This window comes from Nothobranchius furzeri, chromosome 14, assembly GCF_043380555.1.
Source record: "Nothobranchius furzeri strain GRZ-AD chromosome 14, NfurGRZ-RIMD1, whole genome shotgun sequence".
Classification (NCBI taxonomy): domain Eukaryota; kingdom Metazoa; phylum Chordata; class Actinopteri; order Cyprinodontiformes; family Nothobranchiidae; genus Nothobranchius; species Nothobranchius furzeri.
The window spans coordinates 47,785,624-47,799,404 of NC_091754.1; the positions used below are offsets into that span (position 1 = coordinate 47,785,624).

The 13,781-nt window shown below is 44.3% G+C and overlaps 1 protein-coding gene across 5 annotated transcripts in view; it reads left to right on the top strand.

Moving 5' to 3' along the window:
* Positions 1-683: 683 nt before the first annotated feature.
* The window catches only part of LOC107380906 (DNA-binding protein SATB2), a 19,253-nt gene continuing 6,155 nt past the window's right edge, over positions 684-13,781 (top strand). Inside the window, exons 1-9 of one of the 5 annotated variants that reach the window (XM_015952304.3) lie at positions 684-820; positions 5,742-5,981; positions 7,084-7,266; positions 9,595-9,721; positions 11,311-11,434; positions 11,975-12,077; positions 12,854-12,904; positions 12,989-13,515; positions 13,593-13,781. The exon at positions 13,593-13,781 is cut by the window's right edge and continues 24 nt beyond it. In XM_015952304.3, coding sequence (XP_015807790.1) covers positions 5,753-5,981; positions 7,084-7,266; positions 9,595-9,721; positions 11,311-11,434; positions 11,975-12,077; positions 12,854-12,904; positions 12,989-13,515; positions 13,593-13,781 — 1,533 coding nt within the window. In that variant the 5' untranslated portion in view covers positions 684-820; positions 5,742-5,752. Of the gene's footprint in view, positions 821-1,561; positions 1,687-5,741; positions 5,982-7,083; positions 7,267-9,594; positions 9,722-11,310; positions 11,435-11,974; positions 12,078-12,853; positions 12,905-12,988; positions 13,516-13,592 lie in introns of those variants that run through there. The other 4 variants (XM_054742993.2, XM_015952305.3, XM_054742992.2 and 1 more) reach the window with 4 other exon arrangements.

Below are 13,781 nucleotides of genomic sequence, written 5' to 3' on the forward strand. Positions count from 1 at the left end.
AAGAGATGTGTGTGTTCTGTCATTATTCTAAAGAACGCAGGAAAAACTGAACTTTTTGTTTGTTCATTTCAACAAACGCAGGTCAGAATTCCTTTAAAACAGCTTTTTAAGAGAGAAACATTTTGTTTTATGGATAAAAATGTGTAGATGTGAAGAAAAGACCAAGAGAAGTGACAGAAAACCTTTTGTTGTTGCTATTAGTTCAGTAAAATCCACATTTAGTCATATTGAGTTCTATTTTCTCACCAGTAGAGGGAAGACACTGTCCCGTTTGGTCCATCTAGGACATATTTTAAATTCTTGGGCATCTTTTGTCATTTATGGATCTTTAGTCAGAAGTTCTGATGACTTCTCTGACATTAATCACCGTTTTCTAGCTTTGTTCCCGTTTTTCTTCCTCCTGCTGTCAGCCATCACAGCATCTGGGACATGAATGAATAGTTCTAAATATGTGATCTCATCGCTCATGAACAAATGAATTCACTCCTCTATAGTCTTCACATTGGTTGTCTGTTGTAGTTAGGGTTAAATATCTGTTTTAGATAGGGTAATGTTAATAACTTTGCTCCTGGATTTCCCTCATCTCCTCCTCCTGCCTCCTCCATCCATCCCACCCATTCCCCCCTCCTCTCTCCACATGTGTCACTTTACTTCTCTTTTGTGAGCCGGCAGCAGCAGTCCATCTCCATCTGTCCTCTCCTGCTTCTGCTCTGCTCAGGCTGAAGAACATTAGGAAGTTCTCCCTCTCTCAGGCTGGAGTCACTCGTTTTCACCAATGGATGGACTTTGTCGCCAAGCCTGCACAGAGACTTCATAAAAAGTGAGTCAAATTTTTATTCTCATTTCAAAAAGTTATTTGTCTGCAGCAGAAACGGTGATTTGATCCATTCATGCAGAATAAACAGCTGTTTTAACACAGCTGTTTTTTAATTAGATGTGTGAGAATTTATCACTGAAATAAGCACGATTCAGCATTCCTTACCCAGGTAATCGCACTGGAAAATGCACCAGTTATGCTCCAAAATAACATTTTTAATCATTTTTTACAGTGCAATATTTCTCTCAAATATTACCTTTAATAATGATTTCCTCTCAGATTAATAACTTGCAGGTTTCAGTTTTTTAAAAGGGGAAAATCTAATTAAATAAGAGAGTATTTATATTTTGAAAATGCCCCAGTAGCCAACTCAAAATACAGAAAATGTATTAAAAACAGGATAAATTATAAATCAGCACATTTGTGCTAAAACAGAAAATAATCATTTGTGAACAGATAATAAAGAAGTTAGTGGACCAAAACTCTTTTTATTCCCACATATAAAACTTATTTAAAGCGATCTTGTTTTTAAGCTTAAAGCCCTCTCGTGTCTGAGCTCAAACAGCTAATAACATTGTTTGATTAGGGCGCGCGAGCATAAACCAAAGGTTGTTTTGCTAACGTTGTGTTTTTTTCCTCTTTCTTTTTCGCTAAACCAACTCAGACTGAGGTCACTTACTCTGGATTTTACGGTTCAAGTGGCACACGTGGATCAAACGGCGCCGTTATTAGCCTAATTTATTAGCTGCAGCTGCGTTCTCGGTGCCCCCGACCCGGTTTCACTGCGACTCTGCTCACTTTTCAGCCGCGTCCCGAGCTCCCTCTCCGGGTGAAGGTCGAGCCCTGATACAGCAAAACAGCTAGGAAAGGTTAGCTAATATTTATGACGAATTATACTTGGTGACGTAATCATAAAGGTCAAATGTTCATTTTTCACTTTGGATTTGTTTATTTGAAAACAATCTGGATTTTTGTTAAATTAGTAGATTTTTGAATAGAATTCGCCGCTTATGAGTTTGGCTGAAAGAACCAGTTGAGACTCAGTGGGAAAACTAAACAGAAATAGAGTTTGAAATAAATGAAACTATAAATCATGTTTTACTAAGTAGCATCTTTTTGGCTGACAAATGAATTCAAACTTTAAAAATAAGTCACCTAAACTGGTCAAATAAACAGCTAATAGGATTTTTTACAACCAAAGAAAGTCTAAACTAGTAGGGGTTTTGTTATGGTGGGATGAATGTTTCGTTTGGATTTTTAGCCTTTTAATTAGACCAAATTATTGGAAATATTGGTGGTATTAACCATTCTTTTTGGTTTCCTAAAGTAAAATGTTTGTGATTCCAGTTATGCTGTAAAATCTTCTGCTTACAGTGTTTGATCAGGAGTGTTGGGAGAACCCAGATTATCATCCTAATTTACATTAGGACTGTGTGTGTGTGTGTGTGTGTGTGTGTGTGTGTGTGTGTGTGTGTGTGTGTGTGTGTGTGTGTGTGTGTGTGTGTGTGTGTGTGTGTGTGTGTGTGTGTGTGTGTGTGTCAGTCAGAGGCTACAGAGTGTGTGACATTTGGCCTCCACGTGTGCTTGTAAAGCGGATGGCGTCTCTGCTGGAGTGTGTGGCCTCTTGGCTCTACACACACCAAATCTGTCATTTTAAAGTGTGCTACAGCCCTTATTATTGATATTTACCATCATTTTGTGTGTAAAAATCACAGGTATTATTATTGTTATTATTCAGAGCAAAAATCAGACAAAGTTTAAATCTACAATGATTTAGTCACATCCTATTTAGTGATTAGGCTCTTTTTTAATATAATTTCAGAATAACAGATCCTTCGGCTCTTCTTATGCCAAACTCACGTTCCTCTTGTTTAAAAGTGTTTGTGCTTGTGAAAAGTGGCAGAACGAGGGCAAAACTCACATCAGACATTCACCTCCATTAACTATGTTTCCGTTATAGGAGTTCTGGGAAATTTCTTAGGGTGGAACGGGCAAATACGATGACTTTCTCGGTATTTGTGTCTCCATACAAGATTGGCCCTTTCCGGACGTCAGTGTATCACGACCTCTTCGGTAGTGGGTGACGTCCTCGATCAGCCCCGTAATGTGTCCACAGCATTAAGAACATTAAGTTTTATTTTGTCAGCATAAAAAGTCATTTAATCCATTGTGGGGATGAGGAGAACGGCTGTGGGATGTAAGACGTGATGTTCAATGACCAGATTTATCATTGTTTATTTTTTATTTTTTTACTATAATGCAGAGGCCACAAAACGGCGTGATTTACAGAGTTGCGGAGGGAAATCGGTATCGGTCTTTGAAACCAAAATTGGTGCATCTCTACAAAACTGCCTTTCTGATGTTTTTATGTTTATGTTTATTTATTTAGCAGACGCTTTTATCCATAGTGACTTACAATTTATAACCTATAGGGCATGTTGTGATCTGTGTGTCATCTGTGTTTTTGCCCATTATCACAGTGATAAAGTCCTTTGGGATCTGAATGATGAAAAACCCACGAGACTTGGTAGTCAGAACAAGGAATTTTTCATACTGTTTCAATAGAAATAATTAGATTTGTTTTATTACTATTTAAGCAGTCAGACGCCAAAAAGAGGAAAACATAAATGTCCTTTTAAACCACAGAATCATTTCCCTTTTCCATCATATTCATCGTGTTTCCTAATGTTTCCTGCTTTCCCCGCCTCCCTCCCACATTTTATGTCTCCTCATTAATGGCTTGATAATTGCTCCAGTTAGAGGAAGAAATGTGAGCAAGGGAAGGGGCTGATTGTAATCCATTACCCCCAAATATTCCAAAAACGTGTTTATTAGAAGCAGATGAACCTCCAGCTGGGAGAGAGAGGGAGCACTTTGTACACGTGTGACCTGTCATGGACGTCAAACCTGTGCAGCAAAGTGCAAAGCAAAGACATTTTGGCATGTTTGGACAGCGCTGATGTCTTAAATGTTTTAGACTTTGGATCGGGTCATTAGATGATGCTGAAGGATTGCAGGGTGAAAGGGAAAGGGTGGCGAGAGACTCTGGGTGTCGATCCAGAACAGAAACGATCTCTGGAAAAGCCACATTTCCTCGTAAAATCCCCTTTAATTATTAATTATTAAAGAGCTAAACATCCATAGCAGCTGTTTCACCTACTAAATGGTTTAAATTCACTAAAATAATGTAACACCAGGGGCGGATCTAGAGGGGGGTATTGATGTGTGAGGTCTCGGAAAGGGGGCGGGGCTTAATGTTGCAGGAAAGGTTTAAAGGTGCAGTATGTAAGAATATAGTGAGAATTTTACAGTGAGAAAATCCCAAAAGAGTCTAATGTTTCAGTCATTTTGGAAGGACGTTTCTACTGAAACACATTTCCTATCCAGCTGCTGGGTTGTCAGTTTTTCTCCTTTCAAATCAAAAGAAGGAGGGACGTAACCACCAGGGATGTGTTCTGGTGGTACGATACGTATTGCGATACAGGGGAGACGATACAATATATCACGACACATTGCGATACATTCAGCCAGATGATATTAGCGATTGTTTTAGACAGAAAATTCAATAAACAGTCCAAGCAGATTTAACATGAGGCATAATAGAGGGATTTAACTTTCAGTGGTGGAAACAAATCCCATTTTACACAGCTGCCAACTTTTTTTATTTAACCAGGTAAAATGTTAGAGAACAAGTTCTCATTTACAAACGTGACCTGGCCAAGAGCCTCGGAAAATGGTACAAGAGCACAACAACAAAGACATAAAAGCATTTAAGTATATAAAAAACAAATAAAAACATATAAGAACAAATAAAATTACAATAAATAGAATAGTAGGCAGGCTTTAACAAATCTGCGTCTGGAATTGAGAAATGTGGGTACGTATACGCAGCTAGCAGTCGGCGTTTGATTTACACCAAAAGTTAAGAAAATACACAAATGTTTGCATTTAAATTCTTCCAAAAATTTGAAACACGGCTTTTGAATATCGATATATCACAGGAACAAACATTGCGATATATTGCTGTATCGATATTAACTAGTAACTGTTTACCATCAGAGTGTGGGGTTGCTGCACCCACAGTTGTACTTTCACATAAAAGAATCATCACTATTTATTTAATTATTATAATTGTTTTTAGAATTGGTTTAATTCTGAAGGAAACAAAACAGAAAAAGCCATAAATCAGTATTTTAGGTCCAAAAGGACTTCATATAACGTTTATATCAGTTCGCTGGTGTATAAATACACACACGATGTTTATGATTGTGTTTTATTGCTCCAGCCTCGAGTCACAAAAAAACACCTAAAAAGCCAGTGTTTGTCATTCCAATATGGCCGACCTCTTGACGTGTCTTTGTCACTCAAGTCCGCTGGTGAAATTTCCCTAACTGGGATTGGGATTAGGAGGTGAAAAGAAACGGGAGCAGATTTAGATTTTTTCCTCGTTTCTCTGAAGCGAAGCTCGTCTGTGTCGGAGCTGTTAAAGCTCAGAGTGTAGGGCTACGGGAACAACTAAGGGACAAAAATGTACATAAGTGATGACACACGAGGAATCGGTTCTCAGGGCGCATCATGTGGAGGAAAAGTGTTCGTCGTTTAAACCTTCAGTAAAAGCTCAAATCTGAAACGGTGAGCTTCTATTTACACTAACGATGAACCTCAAACCTTTACTCAGAGCAGTTTTATTTATTTGTGTCCATAACTACAGTTTGTAGCGTCGCCTCCATCTTTCATCCCAACCTGCTGCGTGTCCAAACACAGCATCATAAACAGGTCTGTATTTAGTCTGCTGTGGCCTCCTCTGGTAAATAAACAGACCTGTTTACTGCAGAGGGACGACATCAGAAACCTGCTGCTGCATCAGCGAAAGACAAAGATTTTCTGTGGGGAAGCTGACGGACGTCTTGTGTTTTTGTCCCAGCTTCCCACGCCATGCTGGCTGCTCCGCCTGACGTTTGCAGAGGGATGGAGCAGGGTGGAGGAGGGACGGAGAGCCCCAGGCTCCAGGACAGTCCCAGCCCAGAGGAGAGAGGGGCCAAGGGGGAGAGCCCGGCCTCCTGCGGCCCTCCGCAGTGCAAGGTGAGCCGCGTGGAGGTGAACGGCAGCCCGGCAAACCCAACAGTCCGGCAGAACGGCACCACGCCCCTGAGACCGCTAGCAGGTGAGACATGACGGGAACTGTTTCACTCACCTTACTGAAGATGATGGTGAAGACGAGAAGACTTCATTTAATGCGACTCGGACGAAACCTGAGAAATTTAAAAGACTAAATGTGTCTTTCTGTTCAGATTTTATGCGAGGTACACCCTAACCCTGAGTAACGCCATCTAATAATCCTAAATCTACATAATTCCTCCAGAATGTGGCTGCCTGCACAGATGCACCGATTTCTGTGTGAAGGGCCGATTCCCATTTTCGCAGATTCCAGATCACTTCCTGTCTTTAAATGTCAGATTGAAAATTATTATTCTGGAAGCAAAAACCTCCATGAAAGGTTTGTCCTTGCTAGCTGAGTTAGCTCGTACGGTCGTGGATTTTATAATTGTTGTAAACGGGCTATGGTGCGTTCAAGGACCTGAAAAAGGTGGGAAAAATCTCTGTATTGTAATATGTGAGTCTGTTAACGTTAGAGGAGGGGAGCACCTTACAGTCGGCTGGGGACAAGTTGACCACACACACACACACACACACACACACTCCCTCCACCCCTCCGTGGGGAGGTCGGGTTCCTGGCCGATAGCGTGCCTGGTGCTGCTGTGGCTTGGCTCGGACCCACATGTCCTCGTCAGCAGCAGGATTGATGGCTCACTAATTAACAGCTCCTGTGGGACCGGCTGGTGGACGGGATGGGTGTGAACATCTCCACGGTTCCAGAGAGCTCTGGCCCAACAACAGGTCCGAGGCCGTGCCCGGGGACGTGTGTGACCTCTCCCGTTGTGGCGACGACTTTTACCCCATGTGGGTTTGAATCTGTGGTTGTGGTACAAACGCACTTGTACGAGCTGATGAGTGACATGCACACAAGCAGCTCTCCAGTTTAATCGGAGTCGGGGAGGAAGACCACCAAGCAACTAAACAAGTTCTCTGCTTCTCCTCCTGCTTCCGTTAACAACCCCACGCTAACAACGAGCTAATGCTAACACGAGCCATCTGATCCTAAATAAACCACTAAATAAAAAGATCCAAATTATTACTTAAAAGTCCAGCAGCAATAAAGCCAGGTCACCATCAGTCCTGGTCCAGTAACTGTCTCTGTCCCCCAGGGTTGATGATCCCGGTCTACTGCGTGGTGGAGCACGCCGACACGGCCGGTGAATACGACGGACGCGGCGGCGACCACCATGCTGAGTTTGTCCTGGTCCGTAAAGACGTCCTGTTCACCCAGCTGGTGGAGACGGCTCTGGTGGCTCTGGGATACTCTCACAGCTCAGCAGCACAGGCACGTGGTAAGTGTGTCCCTGAAGTTTCTCTCAGTGGTTCATGAACGTCTCACTGAACAAAAAGTGGGTGTCGTGTATCACACCTTCAGAAGAGCTGCGTCTTTCTTTTCTATGAAAGGAAATCGTGTTTCTTCTCTCCCACGGATGTAATGGATGAGGCATTAAAAATTTACGTCCATAAATGAATAAAACATGTCTGCTGCCCAGATGTGTGGGTGCAGCGGGCGCTGGAACCGTCACCCAGCTGCAGAACGGTATCTGAGAGATGAATGTCTGCTTCTGTATCTCTGATCTGCTCGTGTGACTCGTCCTGCCCCACAGTGAGGTGGTATCTGTCCATCTAGGACCAGAACGTGTCCTCATCTAGAGCTTTATCGCTCCGTTCACACACACATTCCTGGTGTGTCCCGTAAACACAGGGCACTGTAACCGAGTGGCCGACGCCCTGCGACCCCCCCTCGCCTCTCTGGGTTTTGTTCTGAGAAATAAGCCTTTTCTTTTCAAATAAATAATTCCTGGCTGGAGTGGAGCATTTTTCCTCCAGTGTGGTTGCAACCAAAATTATACGGAGTCTCTTCTATTTTCTTCTCTGATTGAGTTGCATCTCGCTGGCTTTATTTTTAAACTCCTCAGCTTTTCCTCCACGGCTGATTAAGCAGCAGCTATGTCTCGATGGAGAAGAAGGTTCTGCTTACATGGACAGAGGTGACTCGCTAAGTAAAATAAGCTAACATTGAGGCTTGTCGTGGACACACTCGTACAAAAGCTGCTTCTAAAATGGGAACGTCTCATTTTGGGGCTTAAAAACCTCAATCGAATCCCAAAAACAACCAAGAGCGTGTCTAAAATAATCCGAGAATGTTTTCTGACCCACAGCTCTGAAGCAAAACACCTGTTGGATCGTTTTATTACCTGCTGCAGAAAGATGAAGGTTGGCTGGGATGTTTTTGCCTGTGTGGATGCACCACTGGGTGGATTTTAAAGAAGCACAAGAATGAACCAAATTCAAGATGGCCGCCATAGCTAACTAACTCTAGCTAACAGCTAAATGGTGATGAGTCGGCCATTTCTACAGATACTTACCCTGATTTTGGTGTGTTAGTAGCTGCGAGTAGATATATAGTACCACTGTTGCCGCGCAGCAAGGAGGTTGCAAGTTTGAATCCCAGGTGCATGTTCTCCTCCTGCGTGGGCAGGTTTCCTTCCACAGACCCGAAACACATCAGGTTAAATGGAGGCTCTAAATTGTCCCAAGTGTGACTGGTTGTGTGTCGGAGGGCCTTTCCTGTTGAAGGGGAGTTTTCCTCTCCATTGTCGCTACATGCTTGCTTAGTAAGGGGATTGATGTAAAGACTCTGACACAACAAGTCAGTGACTCGGTGCAATCTACTGGGTCTTAATATATAGGAAGCTTAACTAACTAGCGTAATGACCTGTGCCTTCAGACGACGCTAACCTGCTGGAGACAGACAGCAGCCCCCCAAGACCCTGCTGAGGAAGGATGGAGAGATGGAAGTGGCGTTAGCAGCAGCTAGCTGTAGCACCGTTAGTGCAGCCTGGAGAGGCGGCTGGAATAAAGGTCCAACCACTATGAGCTTTTATCTGTAGGATGCGACTAGAATGGCTCCAACTCCGTGTGATACTTGGATCTGAGCAGCCCCGGGCCTGTAAAGGATGCTAACGCTTTAGCATAACCATGCTTGTTTAGCTCTAGTGTGCAGAAGTTTACAGATAGGTGGAGGTACCCCAGTGTCAGCCGCTCGTTGAGGTCGTCCTGACACGCCAGGCCAGGGTTAGAAACAAGTCAGCAGCTGTAAACTCTCAGTACCGCTCAGAAACCCCAACGATGACCTCATCACATCACTGATCACATCTGAGTCGTGATTTTCTCCAACGATGCTCTGATGTTTCATTTCTCCTCCGATTAATCAGCTGGAGTCCAACAAGAGCCATCTTTGTTCTTACACCCCTATCCCCACCATCCATGCACGGAGAACACACACACACACACACACACACACACACACACACTGGCAGGCGAAGGTTAGACCGAGTCTGCGTTTGATTTAGGAGATCCTAATCTGATCATGTCTGTTTAGGTTTGCACTTCCAACTAGAGGTCGCATTAAAGATGAGTGTGTTCAGCTACACACACACACACACACACACACACACACTTCCTGGTTGGAAAACTGTGGACCATGAATACAGCTAATGGTGTGTGTGTGTGTGTGTGTGTGTGTGTGTGTGTGTGTGTGTGTGTGTGTGTGTGTGTGTGTGTGTGTGTGTGTGTGTGTGTGTGTGTGTGTGTGTGTGTGTGTGTGTGTTCTGCAGGCATTATTAAAGTAGGGCGGTGGAAGCCGATGCCCATCCACTACCTGACAGACGCTCCTGAGGCCACGGTGGCCGACATGCTGCTGGATGTTTACCACATGGTCACGCTGAGGATCCTCCTGCACAGGTGTGTCTCCTCAGCTCCTTTCTGATCGTTGCTGAGAAAAAAACATTTGGTTTAGCTTTTAGGGATTTGAAAGCGTCTGTAAAAACAGAAGGTGAACCTGAAGAGACCTGGCAGAGCAGATGATGGAAAATGGTGTTTAGGAGTTTTCTCGTCTGCTTTTAGATCTAAACTAGAATAAAAGTCTAAATTATAAAAAAGGCTGACAGAAAAAGTCATCCTGTCGTATTTAGGATGAAGCAATGTTGGGCATGTTGAGAAAGACATTAACGACCTGAGATGCGATTATAACCATCCCAACACCCGACTACGGCGTTTCTGATTCTACGGAGTGAACGACAAACACAAAAGGTTTTATTTTGAAAGTGGGACGCAAAATCTGGTACGTCCTTCAGAGCTTCACAGTAAGAGTCTCTAAAGCCTCTTTTGGAAACAAAGCCGTGTCGTTATGTCATTTCTACCAAAGATTACGCCCTGGCGGGGTAAAGGAGGTACGGGGCGGTCTCTGATGATCTGTCCTCCATCGTCCCCGTGCTGTCTCTGCTGATCTGTCCTCCACCGTCCCCGTGCTGTCTCTGGTGATCTGTCCTCCACCGTCCCCGTACTGTCTGTTCTACATCAGACTCTTCAGCTGCTTCTCCTTGCTCCTCAAACGTCCACATTTAGCCGATCTGAGGTCAATCTTTAGAGATATTTTAGTTTATTTCACACAACTTGGGGAAGAAGTAGAACGTTGCCCGGTGTAGTGAGCATCTTCTGTCCTCACAGCTAACAGCTGCACCTAGCTAGGCTGTTAGCAAGGTGTAGCTAACAGCTAACAACGAAAACAAAACAAGACTCTGCATCCAGGACCTGCTTTTCTTTTGTGAAAATCTTCACTGCTGTTGTATCACCATAGCTGTAATAACACATACAGCTTAGGGAGAACGAGATTCAGCTGCTGGCGGAGACAAAATAAATAATTTATTATTATTAACTTGAATTAAAGTAGTAAATGTTTCAAATGAAAGTGTGATTGGAGAAATATGATGTTGGTGACCTGAAAGGTTTTAGTTTTTCTTTTTTTTATGAGAGAACACAGCAGGTATCGAGCACCCATCATCATTATTATTGTTATTATTGTTATTATTATTATTGTTGTTGTTATTGTTAATATAATTAATAACATTATTATAATATTATTGTTAATAATAATAATAATAATAATAATAATAATAATAATAATAATAATAATAATAATAATAATAATACATTGTTATAAATAATAATAATATAATTATTAATATAATAATTAATATAGTTATTGGTGTTACTGTTATTATTATTAATATTATTGTTATTATTAATATCATTATTAATATTGTTGTTGTTGTTATTATTGTTGTTGTTGTGCTCCTAAAACTACTTCTTGTGTTTGGCCCTAACTAAAGGCTTTAGCTAAACCCTTCTAACGAGTCGCAATAGAACCAAAACCAGCCCAATTCTCATCAGAACCTTTCCTCACTTCGTTTTTTTTGTGTGATTTGGTGATTTATTAACTTAAATATCTGTTTTCCTTCAGTGAAAGACACTAAGACAGAATTTCGTTGCAGCTTTGCTCGACTGGAGGAGCTTCCGTCGGACCAGTGGACCCACGCCACGGTGAGAAATGCCCTGAAAGATCTCCTCAGGGAAACCAACCAGAGCGCTCTGGCAAAGGAGTGTCCTCTGTCCCAGGTAGCCGCTGCACGACGACACAACGTAAATCTGAGTGTCAGACGCCAAGATGGCCGAGATGCCGCTAAGTGTGCTCCCTAAACACATGTTTCATCATCAGCTCACCACAGGCTGAGTGCAGCGTGTAATCTGACTCAGTCACACCAGCAAATATTGATACCATCCCACGGGAAAGGATGCGAGCACACACACCTCAATTACCCCGCTCACACACACCCTGCAGTCATTAGACGGGAGTGTGTCATTTTGACTGGTGATTTACACACCAGACTTAGTCATGATGTAATTAGTGATACGGGGAAGTGTGTGGGTGGTGTGCCTTTGCAGCCTGACTCATGTGAGTCTTCATCTCCAGCGTTTCCCATGTGGACTTGGAGCATCTCCCGCTCCGTGGAAGTGACCACAGTTTGGATCGGGAACAGGAGCGTTGGGTTTAATCATTCTGATTTTAGTCTAAGGTGGTCATGTGACCCCGATCCTCTGTAAGCACTCACAAGTATTGGTGTGTGTGTCCTAATGATGTCATCTAAATCTCTTCAGAGCATGATCTCGGCGATAGTGAACAGCTCCTACTACGCCAACGTCTCCACCTCCAAATGCCACGAGTTTGGGCGCTGGTTCAAGAGGTTCAAACGCGTCAAAGGTGAGGGCACTCTGGTTCATTTAAGGTGGAAACAGTCCTCCTTAAGAACAGTCTGAGCTTCTGCTCATCATAAATTGCTGATTACAGACGTGTGTGTGTGTGTGTGTGTGTGTGTGTGTGTGTGTGTGTGTGTGTGTGTGCGTGTGTGCGTGCGTGCGTGCGTGCGTGCGTGCGTGCGTGCGTGCGTGCGTGCGTGAGTGAGTGAGTGAGTGAGAGAGAATATTAGCCGACCTGATTAAGGTGAATGAAAACATCAGGAACAGGAAGTTATGACCAACAGGCATAAAAAAACATCATAACCTGACTAGGAAACTGGAAGAAAGAACCAAACACAACTGCTCTGAGGTGACAGCCCTCAGGTTAATGACTTACCTGTCTTCGTTTAGTGCTGTTTTACACACACGCGTGAATATTTGTGTCAGCCACAGCTCTGCATAGGAAGGATCTGTCACACATGCTTCACATTAACGTCATCTTTAATACACGCGACAAAACAAAGTGCACTTAACTCCTAATGGGACCCAGCGGCGCGCGCGCGCACACACACACGCACACACACACACACACACACACACACACACACACACACACACACACACACACACACACACACACACACTCACACACACACACACACTGATTGTTGCTCCACATAGGCGTCTCTAAGCTGGAAGAAGCTAAATGAAGATGCGGATAAATAAAAAACATGGAAGCACCAGATCTACCTGAACTGGTGGATTTAAGGTGGAATCATCGTTCTGCCCTGTGTTCCTCAGGTGAGTACGCGGAGAAGGTGTGGTCCTCCCTGGAAAAGTCGGATATAAAAGGTCATTTCTGGGATCTTCATTAAGTTTGACGTGTCTTTAATAATAATTAGTGTGTAACTGATGTACGTTGGTTTGTTGACACAGTGGAGAGGGATTTGGACCTGAGCCTCCTCAGCCACCGTCCTCCGCCCCTCCTGCCGTCCTCTAATCATCTGGGCTCTTTAGGCAGTCCCGGGGTCCCCCCCATCAAAAGCTGCCATGGCGACGGTCAGATGCCATCACAGCCTCACGGTCTCCCTCACCCAGCTGGCCAGAACCACCCAAGGCCCCCCCTCCGTCCTCAAGCTCCACCCCTTTTAGGCCACGGCGGACTGTTGCCCCCCCAGCTGTCCCCCCAGCTCGTACGCCAGCAGCTCGCCATGGCTCACCTCATCAACCAGCAGCTGGCGGTCAGCCGCCTGCTCACCCACCAGCACCCACAGGGAGTCAACCAGCAGTTCCTCAACCACCCGCCCATCTCACGGACCTGTAAGGTCACCGGCGCCGACCCCAGCATGAGCTGCTCGGGGACGGATGTCTCCGCAGACATTTACCAGCTGGTCCGGAACGAACTGAAAAGAGCCAGCGTGTCACAGGCCGTGTTTGCCCGGGTGGCCTTCAACCGCACTCAGGTAGGCTGAGTCACCCACCGGAGTTAACGTAGGCCACGTGACGGCCGGCGGCCATTCTCAGAGTGTGTTTCCTCCAGGGTTTGTTGTCAGAGATCCTTCGTAAGGAGGAGGATCCTCGCTCGGCGTCTCAGTCGCTGCTCGTCAACCTGAAGGCCATGCAGAACTTCCTCAACCTGCCGGAGATGGAGCGGGACCGGATCTACCAGGAGGAGCGGGAGCGCAGCACCAGCACCAACCACAGCCTCTCCACCAGCCTCATCTCCAGC